This window comes from Brassica napus, chromosome A3 (genome assembly GCF_020379485.1).
Source record: "Brassica napus cultivar Da-Ae chromosome A3, Da-Ae, whole genome shotgun sequence".
Taxonomy (NCBI): Eukaryota; Viridiplantae; Streptophyta; class Magnoliopsida; order Brassicales; family Brassicaceae; genus Brassica; species Brassica napus.
Genome location: NC_063436.1, coordinates 18883469 through 18895985, shown reverse-complemented (window position 1 = coordinate 18895985; position 12517 = coordinate 18883469). Strand labels below are relative to the sequence as shown.

At 37.5% G+C, this 12517-nt stretch overlaps 4 protein-coding genes across 4 annotated transcripts; all 4 read left to right on the top strand.

Annotated features, from left to right (window-relative positions):
- Positions 1-1542: 1542 nt before the first annotated feature.
- Positions 1543-3590, top strand: LOC106424360 (dual-specificity RNA methyltransferase RlmN 1). Its single transcript, XM_013865122.3, has 7 exons — positions 1543-1873; positions 2105-2215; positions 2288-2422; positions 2595-2699; positions 2804-2973; positions 3051-3150; positions 3234-3590. Exons 1-7 carry the CDS (start codon positions 1619-1621, stop codon positions 3468-3470), a joined length of 1113 nt encoding a protein of 370 aa, XP_013720576.1. The 5' UTR covers positions 1543-1618; the 3' UTR covers positions 3471-3590.
- A 228-nt stretch (positions 3591-3818) lies between these two features.
- BNAA03G35350D lies at positions 3819-4708 on the top strand. Its single transcript, XM_013865197.3, has one exon. It carries the CDS (start codon positions 4222-4224, stop codon positions 4510-4512), a length of 291 nt encoding a protein of 96 aa, XP_013720651.1. The 5' UTR covers positions 3819-4221; the 3' UTR covers positions 4513-4708.
- A 196-nt stretch (positions 4709-4904) lies between these two features.
- LOC106424405 lies at positions 4905-7294 on the top strand. The gene is made up of 4 exons (XM_013865160.3): positions 4905-5731; positions 5859-6128; positions 6195-6286; positions 6352-7294. Exons 1-4 carry the CDS (start codon positions 4928-4930, stop codon positions 7073-7075), a joined length of 1890 nt encoding a protein of 629 aa, XP_013720614.2. The 5' UTR covers positions 4905-4927; the 3' UTR covers positions 7076-7294.
- Positions 7295-7429: 135 nt separating this feature from the next.
- LOC111214643 (RNA polymerase II C-terminal domain phosphatase-like 5) lies at positions 7430-11993 on the top strand. The gene is made up of 2 exons (XM_022717658.2): positions 7430-8353; positions 10865-11993. Exons 1-2 carry the CDS (start codon positions 7510-7512, stop codon positions 11842-11844), a joined length of 1824 nt encoding a protein of 607 aa, XP_022573379.2. The 5' UTR covers positions 7430-7509; the 3' UTR covers positions 11845-11993.
- Positions 11994-12517: the final 524 nt, after the last annotated feature.

Below are 12517 nucleotides of genomic sequence, written 5' to 3'. Positions count from 1 at the left end.
CAAACAATGAAACATCTCCAGTTTCTCCACCAGATTCAATAGTGAATTTTAGAATTAAGAGACTGGTTCAAAGCGGCTCCAACAATGAAACGTCTTCACATTCCATAGTGAATTTCAGAGCTAAGAGATTGGTTCCAAGCGGCCCAAACAATGAAACGTCTTCGCCTTTTTCACCGCATTCCAAAAGCTTTTAAAAATCAACTAAAGAATCTTTGGTTTAAAATGGTTAAATGAAACTATCAACTATGTTCATTCGAGAAGAAAATAATGTTATTTCTTGTTTGCTCTGTGTCACAAGTTGAACTATGCTAATAGGCTAATAGCCAGTAAGATCTTGCATGATTAAAAATAAAAAGAAAAATATCGAAAGTGTACAAGTACAAAGATATGTGAAGAGACACTATTCTCCCAATAGCTCATGCTGACACCACCCGAATGCACTAACATAGAGGAATATGCTTCCGACAACACCTCCAACCAACCACAGTCCACATGGATTTTCCCGGACCAGCAACTTCATCGTTGAACAGCTCTATGTTAATGTTCATACCCATTTGCAATAGATTAGTCTGTTTGTCATCTAGCATTATGTTGGTCTGATCATTCAACAGATTTCAATAGGACTGGGCAAATAAACCGAACCCGATATAAAAATGAATCCGAACCGATCTGAACCCGACATAAATACCGAATGGATCTTGTTTTATGGTATTTTGGATTATGAGTATTATCCAAACTGAACCCGAATTTAAATGGATATCCGATACAACCCAAAACATTCAAAATGCCAAAAAAGAACGTGTACCAAACATGATCTCAATTCCTGATATAAAGCCAAAATACACTAAGATATTATTAAACATCTACAATAACTATCTACTACACGAAGGTTGATGGTTGAAAGTGTCGGTTGAGGCTTGAAATTTTTAGAGTTTGGTTTTATTTTCATTGAATAATTTTTTTCATTTCATGAGAACTTAATTTTTCGTTTTATGATTTCATTTATTGGTTTCTTTCAATCAATAACAACGTATACCTTTTGTTTGACTTTGAATGATCATGTTTGATGTTTTTTTCTTATTTCTGAATCGATTTTACTTATGTTTTGGTTACAAAATAGATACAAATCAAGTACTTTAAACCAGAAGAACTGATTTTACTTATGTTTTAGATACAAAATAGATATAAATCAAGTACTTTAAAACCGAAGAACTGGTTGGAACCCAAAACCCGAATGTACACCGGGTTGTACCGGTTCTTTGAAGATTTACTAACTCCGATCCGAACCCGATAAAACCCGAACCGGTCCCGAACCGAATTTTTATATAATCTGAATGGAACTGATTTTGATAAACCCGAAAAACCGAGATCCGATTGGACAAAACCGAAACCCGATTGGAACCCCGAATGCCCAGGCGTAGATTTTAATATACTCGGCTCAACAGCCAAAAACCAATTAGGTTAATCAAACCGGTTTTAATCAAACCGGTTTCCCACCAAAACCGAACCGGTTTTATCTTCTTTTATTTTCGGCGACGGGTTTTAAAGTTTTAGGGCTTTTAAAATCGGCGAGACGAACTTTTAACCGGTGAAACTCAGCGACGGCGAGGTGAGACCGATGAAGATGAAATCTGTATTCGACGCTCCGGAGATGAAATCGGAGTTCGAGTCAGCTGGAATAAACCCCAATTTCATGATCCCGATCTGGAAGTATGTAATTCAGAATCCCGATTGCGTTTGGGACGAGATCCCTTCGTTGCCCACCGCCGCATACACTCTCCTCCATTCAAAGTTCAAGACTTTCACTTCCTCTCTTCACTCCCTCTTCCACTCCTCCGATGGCACCACCTCTAAACTCCTCATCAAGCTCCAGGTAACTCTGCTCTCTCTCTCGCTCTCTCTGTTTCTGGGTTTTGATGTGAGTGTGTATACAATGAGAGTATGTTTTTGTTATTAAGATTGTATAGATGAGATTAGTCTTTGTAGATGAGAAGCTGTCCTTTTAATAATACATAAAAGAGATTTGGCTGCTGAACATTGCTTGTAGTAAGTCCTTTGTTATAGTGTTATCTGATGAACTCGTACTTGATTCTTGATTTTAAAGAATGGAGCTTTTGTGGAAGCTGTGATAATGAGATACGATACTCGTTTGGGGATGTGTGGAGGGAAGCCACGCCCTGGAGGTGTGAGATCTACTCTATGCATTTCATCCCAGGTATTGATTTTTTTCATCACGCTGTTTCACTGAATCACTGTGGAGCATCTGATACAAGTGGTTTGTCAATAGGTTGGTTGCAAAATGGGCTGCACGTTCTGTGCAACTGGTAGTATGGGATTCAAAAGCAATTTAACATCTGGAGAAATCGTGGAGCAGCTAGTCCACGCCTCTCGCCTAGCTGATATACGCAACATCGTATTCATGGTAACGCATCTCATCTAAGTTTCTTTTTGCCTGTTGTTGTTGTTACTACATTATGTATCCGTGTCTTCACTTCTTGCCTTGTGGTAATTGCTAGATGTGGCTTTCTATAGTTTCTGTATCGATGAAGTAAACATTCACCAGTTGTTGGCTTGATTTTGCTGATTGTGATCAGGGAATGGGAGAGCCTTTAAATAACTACAATGCTGTTGTTGAATCTGTTCGTGCCATGTTAAAGCAGCCTTTTCAGCTCTCACCCAAGAGAATTACCATTTCAACCGTAAGTACTGAGAAAACTACCTTGAAACATTCATGAATCAGAGAAGAAAATATTCTCTTTCTTATTTTTTTTTTTCTCCACTAACCCATATCGTTTGCACATAGGTTGGAGTTGTTCATGCGATTAACAAGCTTCACAATGATCTACCAGGTATAAGTTTGGCGGTATCTCTTCATGCACCAGTTCAAGAAATCCGCTGCCAGATCATGCCAGCAGCTAGAGCCTTTCCTCTTCAAAAGCTCATGGATGCACTTCAAACTTTCCAGAAAAACAGGTAACTTTGCTACTGCATGTTCAAACCATAATCTCAAAAGTTGATAAAGATCATAACATACTTCGATTTTCAAACAGTCAGCAGAAAATCTTCATTGAGTACATCATGCTTGATGGAGTAAATGATCAAGAGGAGAACGCTCATCAACTAGGCGAATTGCTAAAGACATTTCAAGTGGTAAAAATCTTCTGTTTCTTTATACTCTTAATAGTTTGAGCAATTATCTGATGGAAATTCTCTGCTGTTTTCTCAAATAATAGGTGATAAATTTGATACCATTCAATCCAATTGGATCCACAAGCCAGTTCAAAACCAGCACCAAAGAAAGCGTCTCAAGTTTCCAGAAAATCCTGAGAGAAACCTACAATATACGAACCACGGTTCGCAAAGAAATGGGTCAGGATATTAGTGGGGCTTGCGGACAGCTAGTCGTGAACCAACCTGACAACAAGAGACCTGCAGAACCACTTAGAGACATTGAAGATCTGCATCTTTAACTTTAGGACCAGACATATCTGAAATTTTCCTAAAGAGACAAAAGATATATGGTTTGTATTATCTTCGAAGTCACTCTTCAAAACCCTTTTCTTAATTACTTCACATTTTGTTCCCCATTACTCTGGTGAAAACACTTGGCTCACTAAAAAAAAAAGATGGTCCTCATAGGCTTCATCAAATAAAAATAAATTAATACATCGTTATCGCTAAAGATGGGAGAAGTGGTTTCGATGGAGGCTCGAGCGATGCACACAAAACCTAGGACTCGCTGGTCTTACGTATTGGACTCTCAACGTTAACGTCTTCAGAGATCCGGATCATCATCGGGGTCACAAGGTCCGGGAGTCGTGTAGTGCTTGTGTTCTTGATACCACCAGTGTCTTTAAAGTCTCTTATTGATGATGTCGTGCCACAGACGTAACTGGTAGGGTTTGAGAGAGTAGAAGTTGGAAGAAGCATGACAGAGAAAGTTACCATTGAGTTCGACGCTTGCGAAGGCTTGAGCCTTGTCTATTGAAGTTCTTAGTGTCAAAGTAAACACCGTCATGCTATCATCAATTATGACGAAAGCCTAAGTAAAAAAATTGGTATAATATCACAAACAGTGGTCAATACTTATCCAATTATTTGAACCAATACTAGTTGTCAATTCAATACAAAGACAAACTTGGTTTCTCATCTTATGCACCATGATATATAAATATTAGGTTTCTGTATTATATTTTCATATACAGAAACAGAGAATTTTAAATGGAGGGGTTAATTCCATATCTGATTCATGCTATCAAGAAACACCATAAGTCTCAGCATATGAGGTATCGGTCGATGTCTGAAGGATCGAGCCGTAGCTACCGACCACTAATGATGGGACAAGAAGGTTCTTCTTCATTACAAGGATCTTCTCACCGTCGAACAAGATCAGAGTACAAGCCACCTGTGATAATGGATATGTTCGATCACACATCATGTCATGATTCCGTGAATAAAGATTCTTCTTCTCAGAATATAGCAACAAAGACTCAGCTTGCAGATAGACGTTGAGCTTCTGAAAGAACAGAAGAAAAAAAAAATATAAATATGGTCAGTCTATGTAACAAGTTTCAGATACAGTACAAGTCAATGTTATTAATTTATTTTATTTATTTATTATATTAATGTATTATACAAATCAAACAGAATAGACAAATTGTTTGTTTTGGTTTAACTGACCTTTTGTATTCAATGAAAATTATTACCAATAATAGTAAAAGAGAACTGTCAAAAACAATGCAATGACTAAAAACAGAGAAAACATCTGTTGATTGCTTGGCAGTCACGGAACAACAAAGATCCACATTAGGGAATTTTTATCACAAAACCAGTGAATGATTTCCCCAAAAAACAAACCTCTTTCTTCGTTCCAATCAGAATCAAAACTCAGAACACATTACATTCCACCAATCTTGTTCTTGTCTGCATGCATCAGATTGAGAAACACACCCTTCTTTCTTCTTTCTATCTCTATCTGTTTCTTCTCACACAAATCTCCCAACAGCCATTGTTGATAGCAATGGCAGAACTAAAATCAGGTGTTCTATTCAAGCTTCTAGAGGAAATGGGTGTCGGAAAAGCGCGGAGAGACGTTGATCACAGACCAGTTTTGCTTCAGATAAGAAGCATAATCCCTGTCCTAGCAGCTGGAGGGTTATGGCCAAACAAAGGCTTCTTCTTGAGAATCTCAGACTCATCGCATTCAATGTACGCCTCATTGCCACGAGAAGAGAACGACCTTGTCCTCTACGACAAGTTACAGATAGGTCAATTAATATTCGTCGAGAAGCTTGAGTTTGCTTATCCTGTCCCTATGATCAAAGGCATTAGACCAACACCAGGTCGAAGGGCTTGCACCGGTGAACCTATCGACCTGATCCCTAAAGAACGTATAGAGAAGTTCTGTGCAAGCCTGTCTGATACCGAGGAATGCTATGATCAACAAGTGAAGAGGCCGAGAAGGACGAGATGGAGCAGCTCAAGCGTCTCCGAGATGAATGTTACAGATTTTGGGCTTTTGAAGAATCTCTCGAGTGTAATGGAGGAGAGGGATGATACAGAGTCAATGGTGTCAAATTGCTCTTCTTCTTTGTCTTCAGCAGCTAGGAGAAGAAGTTGGATGGGTTTGGGTGATGCTAGCAAGAGAATAGATTCATTAGATCCATCTATGGTTAAGAGTCATGTTCATGACATGAGATTACATGTTTCAAGAACTCGAAGTTATCCTGCTGTAAGTTTTATAGAAATGTATTAGGGATAATGTATCTTAAGGCCAATCCAATTATCACTAATTGTTTTTAAGTTGGAAGCTCGTAATAAACCCGAATTTGACATTTTGCTGATTGTATCTTTTTCAGGCTTCTCCCTCTCCTTCTGTGAGGAGCTGTGGAGTGATAGAAGAGAAGTCAAGTAATAGAACAAGAAGAAGAGATATTGTTGTTTCACCATCTCCAAAATGGGCTAAGAGTTTAAGCTATGGAAGTGGAAGTAGCAAGAGTAAGAACCTTCTTCTTCCACCTAGAAGCAATACCCTAGAATCCTCGGATTCGATATCAAGGAAAAGAAGCTGGACAGAGACAGAGATTCTCTGGAACTCACTTCCTCCCAAAGTTGCAAACCTAGGAAAGGTAATACAGATAACTTGTTGATCAAGAAATCAGTTTGAATGAAACTTAAACTATATAATTTGGCAGGAGATTTTGAGGCAGAGAGATAAGGCTATTCGCGCTGCCTCTCAAGCTTTGTTAGAGGCTTCAGCTGCTGAAAGATTGCTCAAATGTCTAAGGTATGTGCTACAAGTAAATGTAACTTCTTCCTGAAGAAATGTTAATCACAAAATGATTTATTTAGGTCATACTCGGAGCTTTCGGACAAGAGGATTCAACACCATCAGAGTCAACAGCCACCTATAGGAGAGTTCTTGAGCTTCCAAGATGAGTTAAGCAAGAGCAGGCTAATCATTCAATCATTATCAACTGAGGAGACAAAGCATTGCAACTCAAGAACGGGAGAGGAGAGGCGCGAAAAGGCGACTCAGTGGATCAAATCAGCTTTAGCTACTGATCTTAAACCGGTTTCTTTACCCGCAAGTAAGCCTACGCAGAGTCCCGCGAGGAAGAGTTTTACCCTAATCGCTCAAGAAACCAATAACCGTGAAGACAACACAAGGGAAAGAGACTCGGGGTCCGGAGAGAGGAAGGAGAGGTTAAGCAGAGCAGCAAGTGAACTCAGAAACTTGGTTAAGGAGGAAGGAAGAAGGTGGTACTTGAGCCGCGTTGAGAAGTATTTAGATGAGATCAGTAACGTAACAAAGTGGAGAGAGATGAGTAGTCAGCAAGTAGGGGAAACGATGTATCAGATAAAAAGAGTGAGTGATTGGTTAGACGCCATGTTTAAAGGAGAAGAGGAGGAACAAGAAGAAGAGGAAGTGATGATGATGTCAGAGTCTGAAAGAGAGGCTTGTGGTCGAGTGAGGAATAAGATTTATAGGATTCTTTTGAGACATGTTGAGAAAACTTCTTTGTTAAGTCATCAACGTAATACCAATCTCATGTCTCATCAACAATACTACTGAAAAAGTTCCTTTTTAGGTTTTCATTGTTTTTTGGTCGTGACAAACTGACAGTAGGAATCTGTTGTATAGTAGTTTTTCCTTTGTTTCTCTAATGCAGTTTTCAGGTTTAATGCCATAGAGGTATATATAGACACTACAAACAGAAATAACAAATTGTTTTGAATTAAAGTGTGTGATAACAAAACCCATATAATTGAATTGGTAAAAAAAAAAAAGAATTGGTAAAACAGGGGCATAATAGTCAATCATGCATACTTAAATTTTCCTTTCTCGTAGCTTCTCTCTTTCAGTCTCTTTAGTCTTTATAAAGACGATAGGAGACCAGAAGCATGAGAACTGATAGCGTTTTTTTTTTCCTCTTAACTCGAATACTTTCTCAGACTTTTCGTTTTGGTGAAATCGCCACCATATCCTCTGATATTGTTTGAGAAACCATGTCTGTACTGGAAACGGTGATCAACACCTCCTTCTCACCGCATTCCAACACATGTCTTCACTCGGTCTCTCTCCACGGAATCTGCATCGCTTGCAACTCGATCGTCGACGAACTCGACCTCTACCGTAGACCGTTCGATTATCTTTCTCCCGGTTTGCACCTAACCCACAACGCCGTAGCGTTAACCAAACGCCTCCAAACATTATCATCTTCCCTCGGCGAGCAGAAACTCCACTTGGTCCTCGACTTGGACCACACGCTTCTCCACGCGGAAAACGTTTACGGTCTCACCGAAGCAGAGAGGTATCTAATCGGAGAGGCGGGTTCTAGGGACGATCTGTGGAAGTTGAAATCAAGTGACTTCTTGGTAAAGCTAAGGCCTCTCCTTAGAGATTTCTTGAGAGAAGCCAACAAGATGTTCACCATGCACGTTTACACGATGGGTACTCGCTCCTACGCCGAAGCCATCTTGGAGCTGATCGATCCGGATCGATTCTATTTCGGTAAAAGAGTGATAACAAGAGACGAGAGTCCTTGTACGAAGACCCTTGATTTGGTTTTGGCGGATGAGCGTGGAGTGATGATTGTGGATGATACACGTGATGTATGGCCTGATCACAAGAGTAATTTGATTGTAATTAGCAGATACAAGTACTTCAGAATGAAGAGAAGCCAACACTCGAAGCCATACTCTGAGGAGAAGACTGACGAAAGTGAAAGCAAGAGTGGATTGGTTGATGTTTTTAAAATACTAAAGGAAGTTCACCGTAGATTCTTTAAGGTTAGAGAAGAGTTGGAGTCAAAGGACGTGAGGCTGCTGTTACAAGAGATAGCATTCAATCGTGTCTGACAAGTAATTTTTTAATTTGTCAAAAAAAAAATATTATAAAAATTGTTGTAAATCTGTTTATCCCCGCCGTTTCATGTATAAGAAGTGTAATGCGAATCCAATTTATTTTTTCTACAAACAAAAGCATATTATTCTATATGAGATTGATTGACTTCAACTGTGTCAACAAAAAGATCTGTTGTTCTGTAGAAGTTTCATCGAGGTTTAGAAGCAAAGTTATTTTGAGTAGAAACCTTAAAAGCATATTCCATATGAGATGAATATGTGTATTTTCTTATATTTTTTTTGCATTAATCTTAGTATCTCTTGGGTAATAATAGTATAGATCGCTCAAAGAATTTGAAACTACAAAGGAATGTATTTTTAGTATTTAGTTCTGCATGATCCAGAAAAATAGGACTAAAAGTCTTAAAACTTAAAACATATTTTGAATCAATTATCGACAAATTAATGAGAGTTTATGAATTGGAAGAAATATTATTCGATTCTCACAGAAATCACAGAAATAATGTTACAAGATGCATATGTTTATACAGAGATTAAATCAACATGATTTCTTAAACTAATATAGAATAATATATTACAAAAATGTTTACTTTTTATTCTTCTGTCCTTTCTAAATTACTCTAGATTTGTCTTGATCTTTTTAGATTTTTTTCTAATTATTTGCATGTTTCCATAATTTTGATATGGTTGATTTTCTCGATTTTCCAATATCCTCGTGCAAGCTCATATATTGTAACACGTGAAAATGTACAAATTTTTTAAAATATCAGCAATATACTCTACCTTGAAGCAAATAAAGCGATGTTTATACTCGATCACATAGTCAAATCGACTGCAACACCGACCGTCGGGTAAACGATGTTTATATTCAAATCGTAGAGTCAAACTGGCAGCAACACCCGACCGCTCGGCTCATCATCGGGTATAGGGTTCTTCAAATAAGGGACAAAAACTTGTGATTGTCCAAGTAGTAATTCGCAATTGCGAAGTAGAAAAACAACTTATGAAAGCGAGAATTTAATCACAAAATTTTGTTTTCGTGAATGAAAAACATAAACTTGTTGAGATAAAAAAAATTTAGCTTTTGTATATGAATAGCAAAAGTTCCAAAGTAATGATTTTGAGCATGGCGGCTTATATATATTTATATAGAAAATAAACCAACCTAATTTCTTAAACTAGTATTTAATGATATATTAAATAAATGTTATCCCTCTATTCTTCTTGACCTTTCTAGGTTACTCTAAATTCGTCTCAAATTCCTAAATATTTTTTTATCTTCGTATTTCCAGAATTTTGATATGGTAGATCTTCTTGATCTCCCAATAATTATCAATCGAATCTTTGGGACACTCTTAGCTATGAAAAGAACAACTTGTGTTCATGAATCATGATGCTTCATTTTTACTTAGCTGCAGAATTTGGATATGCTTTGGTTTTAGGTTTCACATTGGTTTGGTAGACCTTTCGTGCCTTAAAACTCTCTCACATCGACCCAGTTAAAGAGAATTATAACCCAAAACCAAATACAAAAGATATATGCATAATATCTCTAAAGCCATCTTTTTAAAGTGGTTTAGTTATGATGCTCTTGGGTTCGCATTACAAGATTGCTAAACTCAAGTGTGCGGTTCAAGCATTTACTTGTTTGTGACCATCTCTAAGACTCAGGAACAATGTCTGAAAGTTCAAATAGATTGACTCAGTGGACAAGGATAGAACACCAGCACCTTACACTAATAGTCTAATACTAATACATTATGCATCTTCCCTTTATTTAACTCACAATTCTACAATTACAAACATAAAACACAGTAGACCAATAGTATTCTAATAAGTATACTTAATTTTTGTGAAGTTTGTATTCTATTATTAACTAATGGAAACATAAAACATGTTCTGTTAATTTTTTATTTTTTTTCAAATAACAGAGGGACTAGTAAATTAGAAATAGTAACTTCACTAATCAACACATTTATTTAGAAGTAAAAAAATTTGTAAATAAGCAGAAAGGCATGTAAAACAGTAAAAGTCAGTCTTAGTTTCAAAAAAAAAAAAAAAACAGTAAAAGTCAGGCCTGTTAATTGGTTCATGAGGATACGACTAAAGAGGGTGAAAGTAGTCAATTAGGAATGTTTGCGCGTGGAGAAAACGGCACAGTTGGAGAGAGCTCCCAAGAAAAAGGAAACACACAGACAACGGATTGGTCTAAAAAGGGAAAACACAAGACAACAAATAGATTTAAGGGCATAATGGTCAACTATTTATAACGACTTTCCTTTTTTCAACACTTTCCAAAAAAGTCGCTCCCCTCTCTCTATAAAAAAACAACGATATCAGACTGAGAGACTCCACTTGTTCTTGTAAAACCATTAGTAAATAACTCGATTCTACAATTCTTCTCTACAGGTTTGCGATCAAACTAGGGTTTTACTTTTGTTGATACTCGACTTTAGTTTTTGTATATTTGAAGGTTTATTACAAGCGAACGGAGAAGAAACCATGTCCCTTGTTGAGAATATTTCTCTTGAACCGAGAGCCAAAAGACAAAGAATCGAACCCGTGATCAACACGTCTTCTTACTTGCCGTCTTCTCGTAGATGTCGTCACTGGTTTGTCCGTTACGGAATCTGCACCACATGCAAATCAACAGTTGACATATCTCAAAGCAGAGCTTTCGATTATCTTTCCCATGGTTTACAGCTAAGCCACGAGGCTGTAGCGGTGACTAAACACCTTACCACACTAGTCTCTTGTTCCAACGAGAAAAAACTCCACTTGGTCCTTGACTTGGACCACACGCTTCTCCACACCACTCGTATTCCACGTCTCACCCAAGCAGAGAAGTATCTAATCGAAGAAGCGGGTTCGAATACAAGAGACGATCTGTACAAGTGGAAAGCCCCAGGTGATCCCATGGTGTTCTTGACAAAGCTAAGGCCTTATGTTCGCGAGTTCTTGAAAGAAGCTAATGAGATGTTCACAATGTATGCTTACACAATGGGTAACCGCGACTACTCTAAATTCATCTTGGACGTGATTGATCCGAAGCAAATCTTTTTCGGGGAAAGAGTGATAACAAGAGATGAGAGTCCGTACATGAAAACGCTTGATTTAGTTTTGGCTCATGAGCGTGGAGTGGTGATAGTGGATGATACACGTGATGTATGGCCTGATCACAAGCGTAACTTGATTGAAATTAGCAGATACAAGTATTTTAGAATGAACAACAGCCGACACTCAAAGCCATTCTCTGAGGAGAAGACAGACGAAAGTGAAAACAACGGTGGATTGGCCAATGTTTTGAAGTTACTTAAAGAAGTTCACTGTGAGTTCTTCAGAGTCGCCAATGAAAAAGAGTTGGAGTCAAAAGATGTGAGGCTGCTGCTACAAGAGATAGAATTTAATCATGTCAACAAAGAATCTTTTTATTCGGTAAAAACTTTGTATAAGCATTGCAAGTCTGTTCAAGTGTAGAAACTTCATTTAAGTGTTGTCAGTTTGTGATCTCATCCATATGTAAGAAGTATTGATTATCTTTGCAAAGTTATTTTGAGTACAAAACCTTTATAGCATATTCCATACGAGGTGTTTTAATATATTTCGTTCACATTAATCTAATAGTATCTCTTAGGTAATATTATATCATCAGTATATACTTCTACTTCATACAATTAAAAAAAAGGATTAAAAGTTCATACTTAGGGACACTCTTTGCAAAGGCAAAACCCAACATGTGTTGAGGATGCTTCTGTTTCTTCCTTACTACATTTCATGATTTAGATATGCTTTGGATGGGTTGCACTTCAATTTTATTAACGAATACTTCAAATGAAACAAGGAGCATATAACATTATAATACACTTTTGTGTCACACTAAGAAACATTTTCAGATAATGAAACCAAAAAGCTTTCAAGTCATTTACTAAACCTGATACAGCTTCTTGTTGTTGTTCCCATCCCAAATGTTCACAAAACTATCACAACCTCTGGTTGCAAATGTGCCATAATTGCAATTATCAAATTTGGATGATTATTCAGGGAAGTGCGTCTACGCGTTATAATTGTTCCCATCATCTCCTCTCTATTTCTCTCTCTCAGACAAAGCATAAGTAAACCTTTGTCTTGTTTAGTCTATGATATCTGAATC

Excerpts from the sequence above, each read along its gene's own strand:
- LOC106424360 (XM_013865122.3), top strand. The coding sequence starts at position 1,619 with ATGAAGATGAAATCTGTATTCGACGCTCCGGAGATGAAATCGGAGTTC. Across the intron at positions 1,874-2,104 it reads AACTCCTCATCAAGCTCCAG|AATGGAGCTTTTGTGGAAGC; the intron begins GTAACTCTGCTC and ends TTGATTTTAAAG. Across the intron at positions 3,151-3,233 it reads TGCTAAAGACATTTCAAGTG|GTGATAAATTTGATACCATT; the intron begins GTAAAAATCTTC and ends CTCAAATAATAG.
- BNAA03G35350D (XM_013865197.3), top strand. The coding sequence starts at position 4,222 with ATGGAGGGGTTAATTCCATATCTGATTCATGCTATCAAGAAACACCAT.
- LOC106424405 (XM_013865160.3), top strand. The coding sequence starts at position 4,928 with ATGCATCAGATTGAGAAACACACCCTTCTTTCTTCTTTCTATCTCTAT. Across the intron at positions 5,732-5,858 it reads GAACTCGAAGTTATCCTGCT|GCTTCTCCCTCTCCTTCTGT; the intron begins GTAAGTTTTATA and ends TATCTTTTTCAG. Across the intron at positions 6,129-6,194 it reads AAGTTGCAAACCTAGGAAAG|GAGATTTTGAGGCAGAGAGA; the intron begins GTAATACAGATA and ends ATAATTTGGCAG.
- LOC111214643 (XM_022717658.2), top strand. The coding sequence starts at position 7,510 with ATGTCTGTACTGGAAACGGTGATCAACACCTCCTTCTCACCGCATTCC. Across the intron at positions 8,354-10,864 it reads ACAAGAGATAGCATTCAATC|AAACCATGTCCCTTGTTGAG; the intron begins GTGTCTGACAAG and ends CGAACGGAGAAG.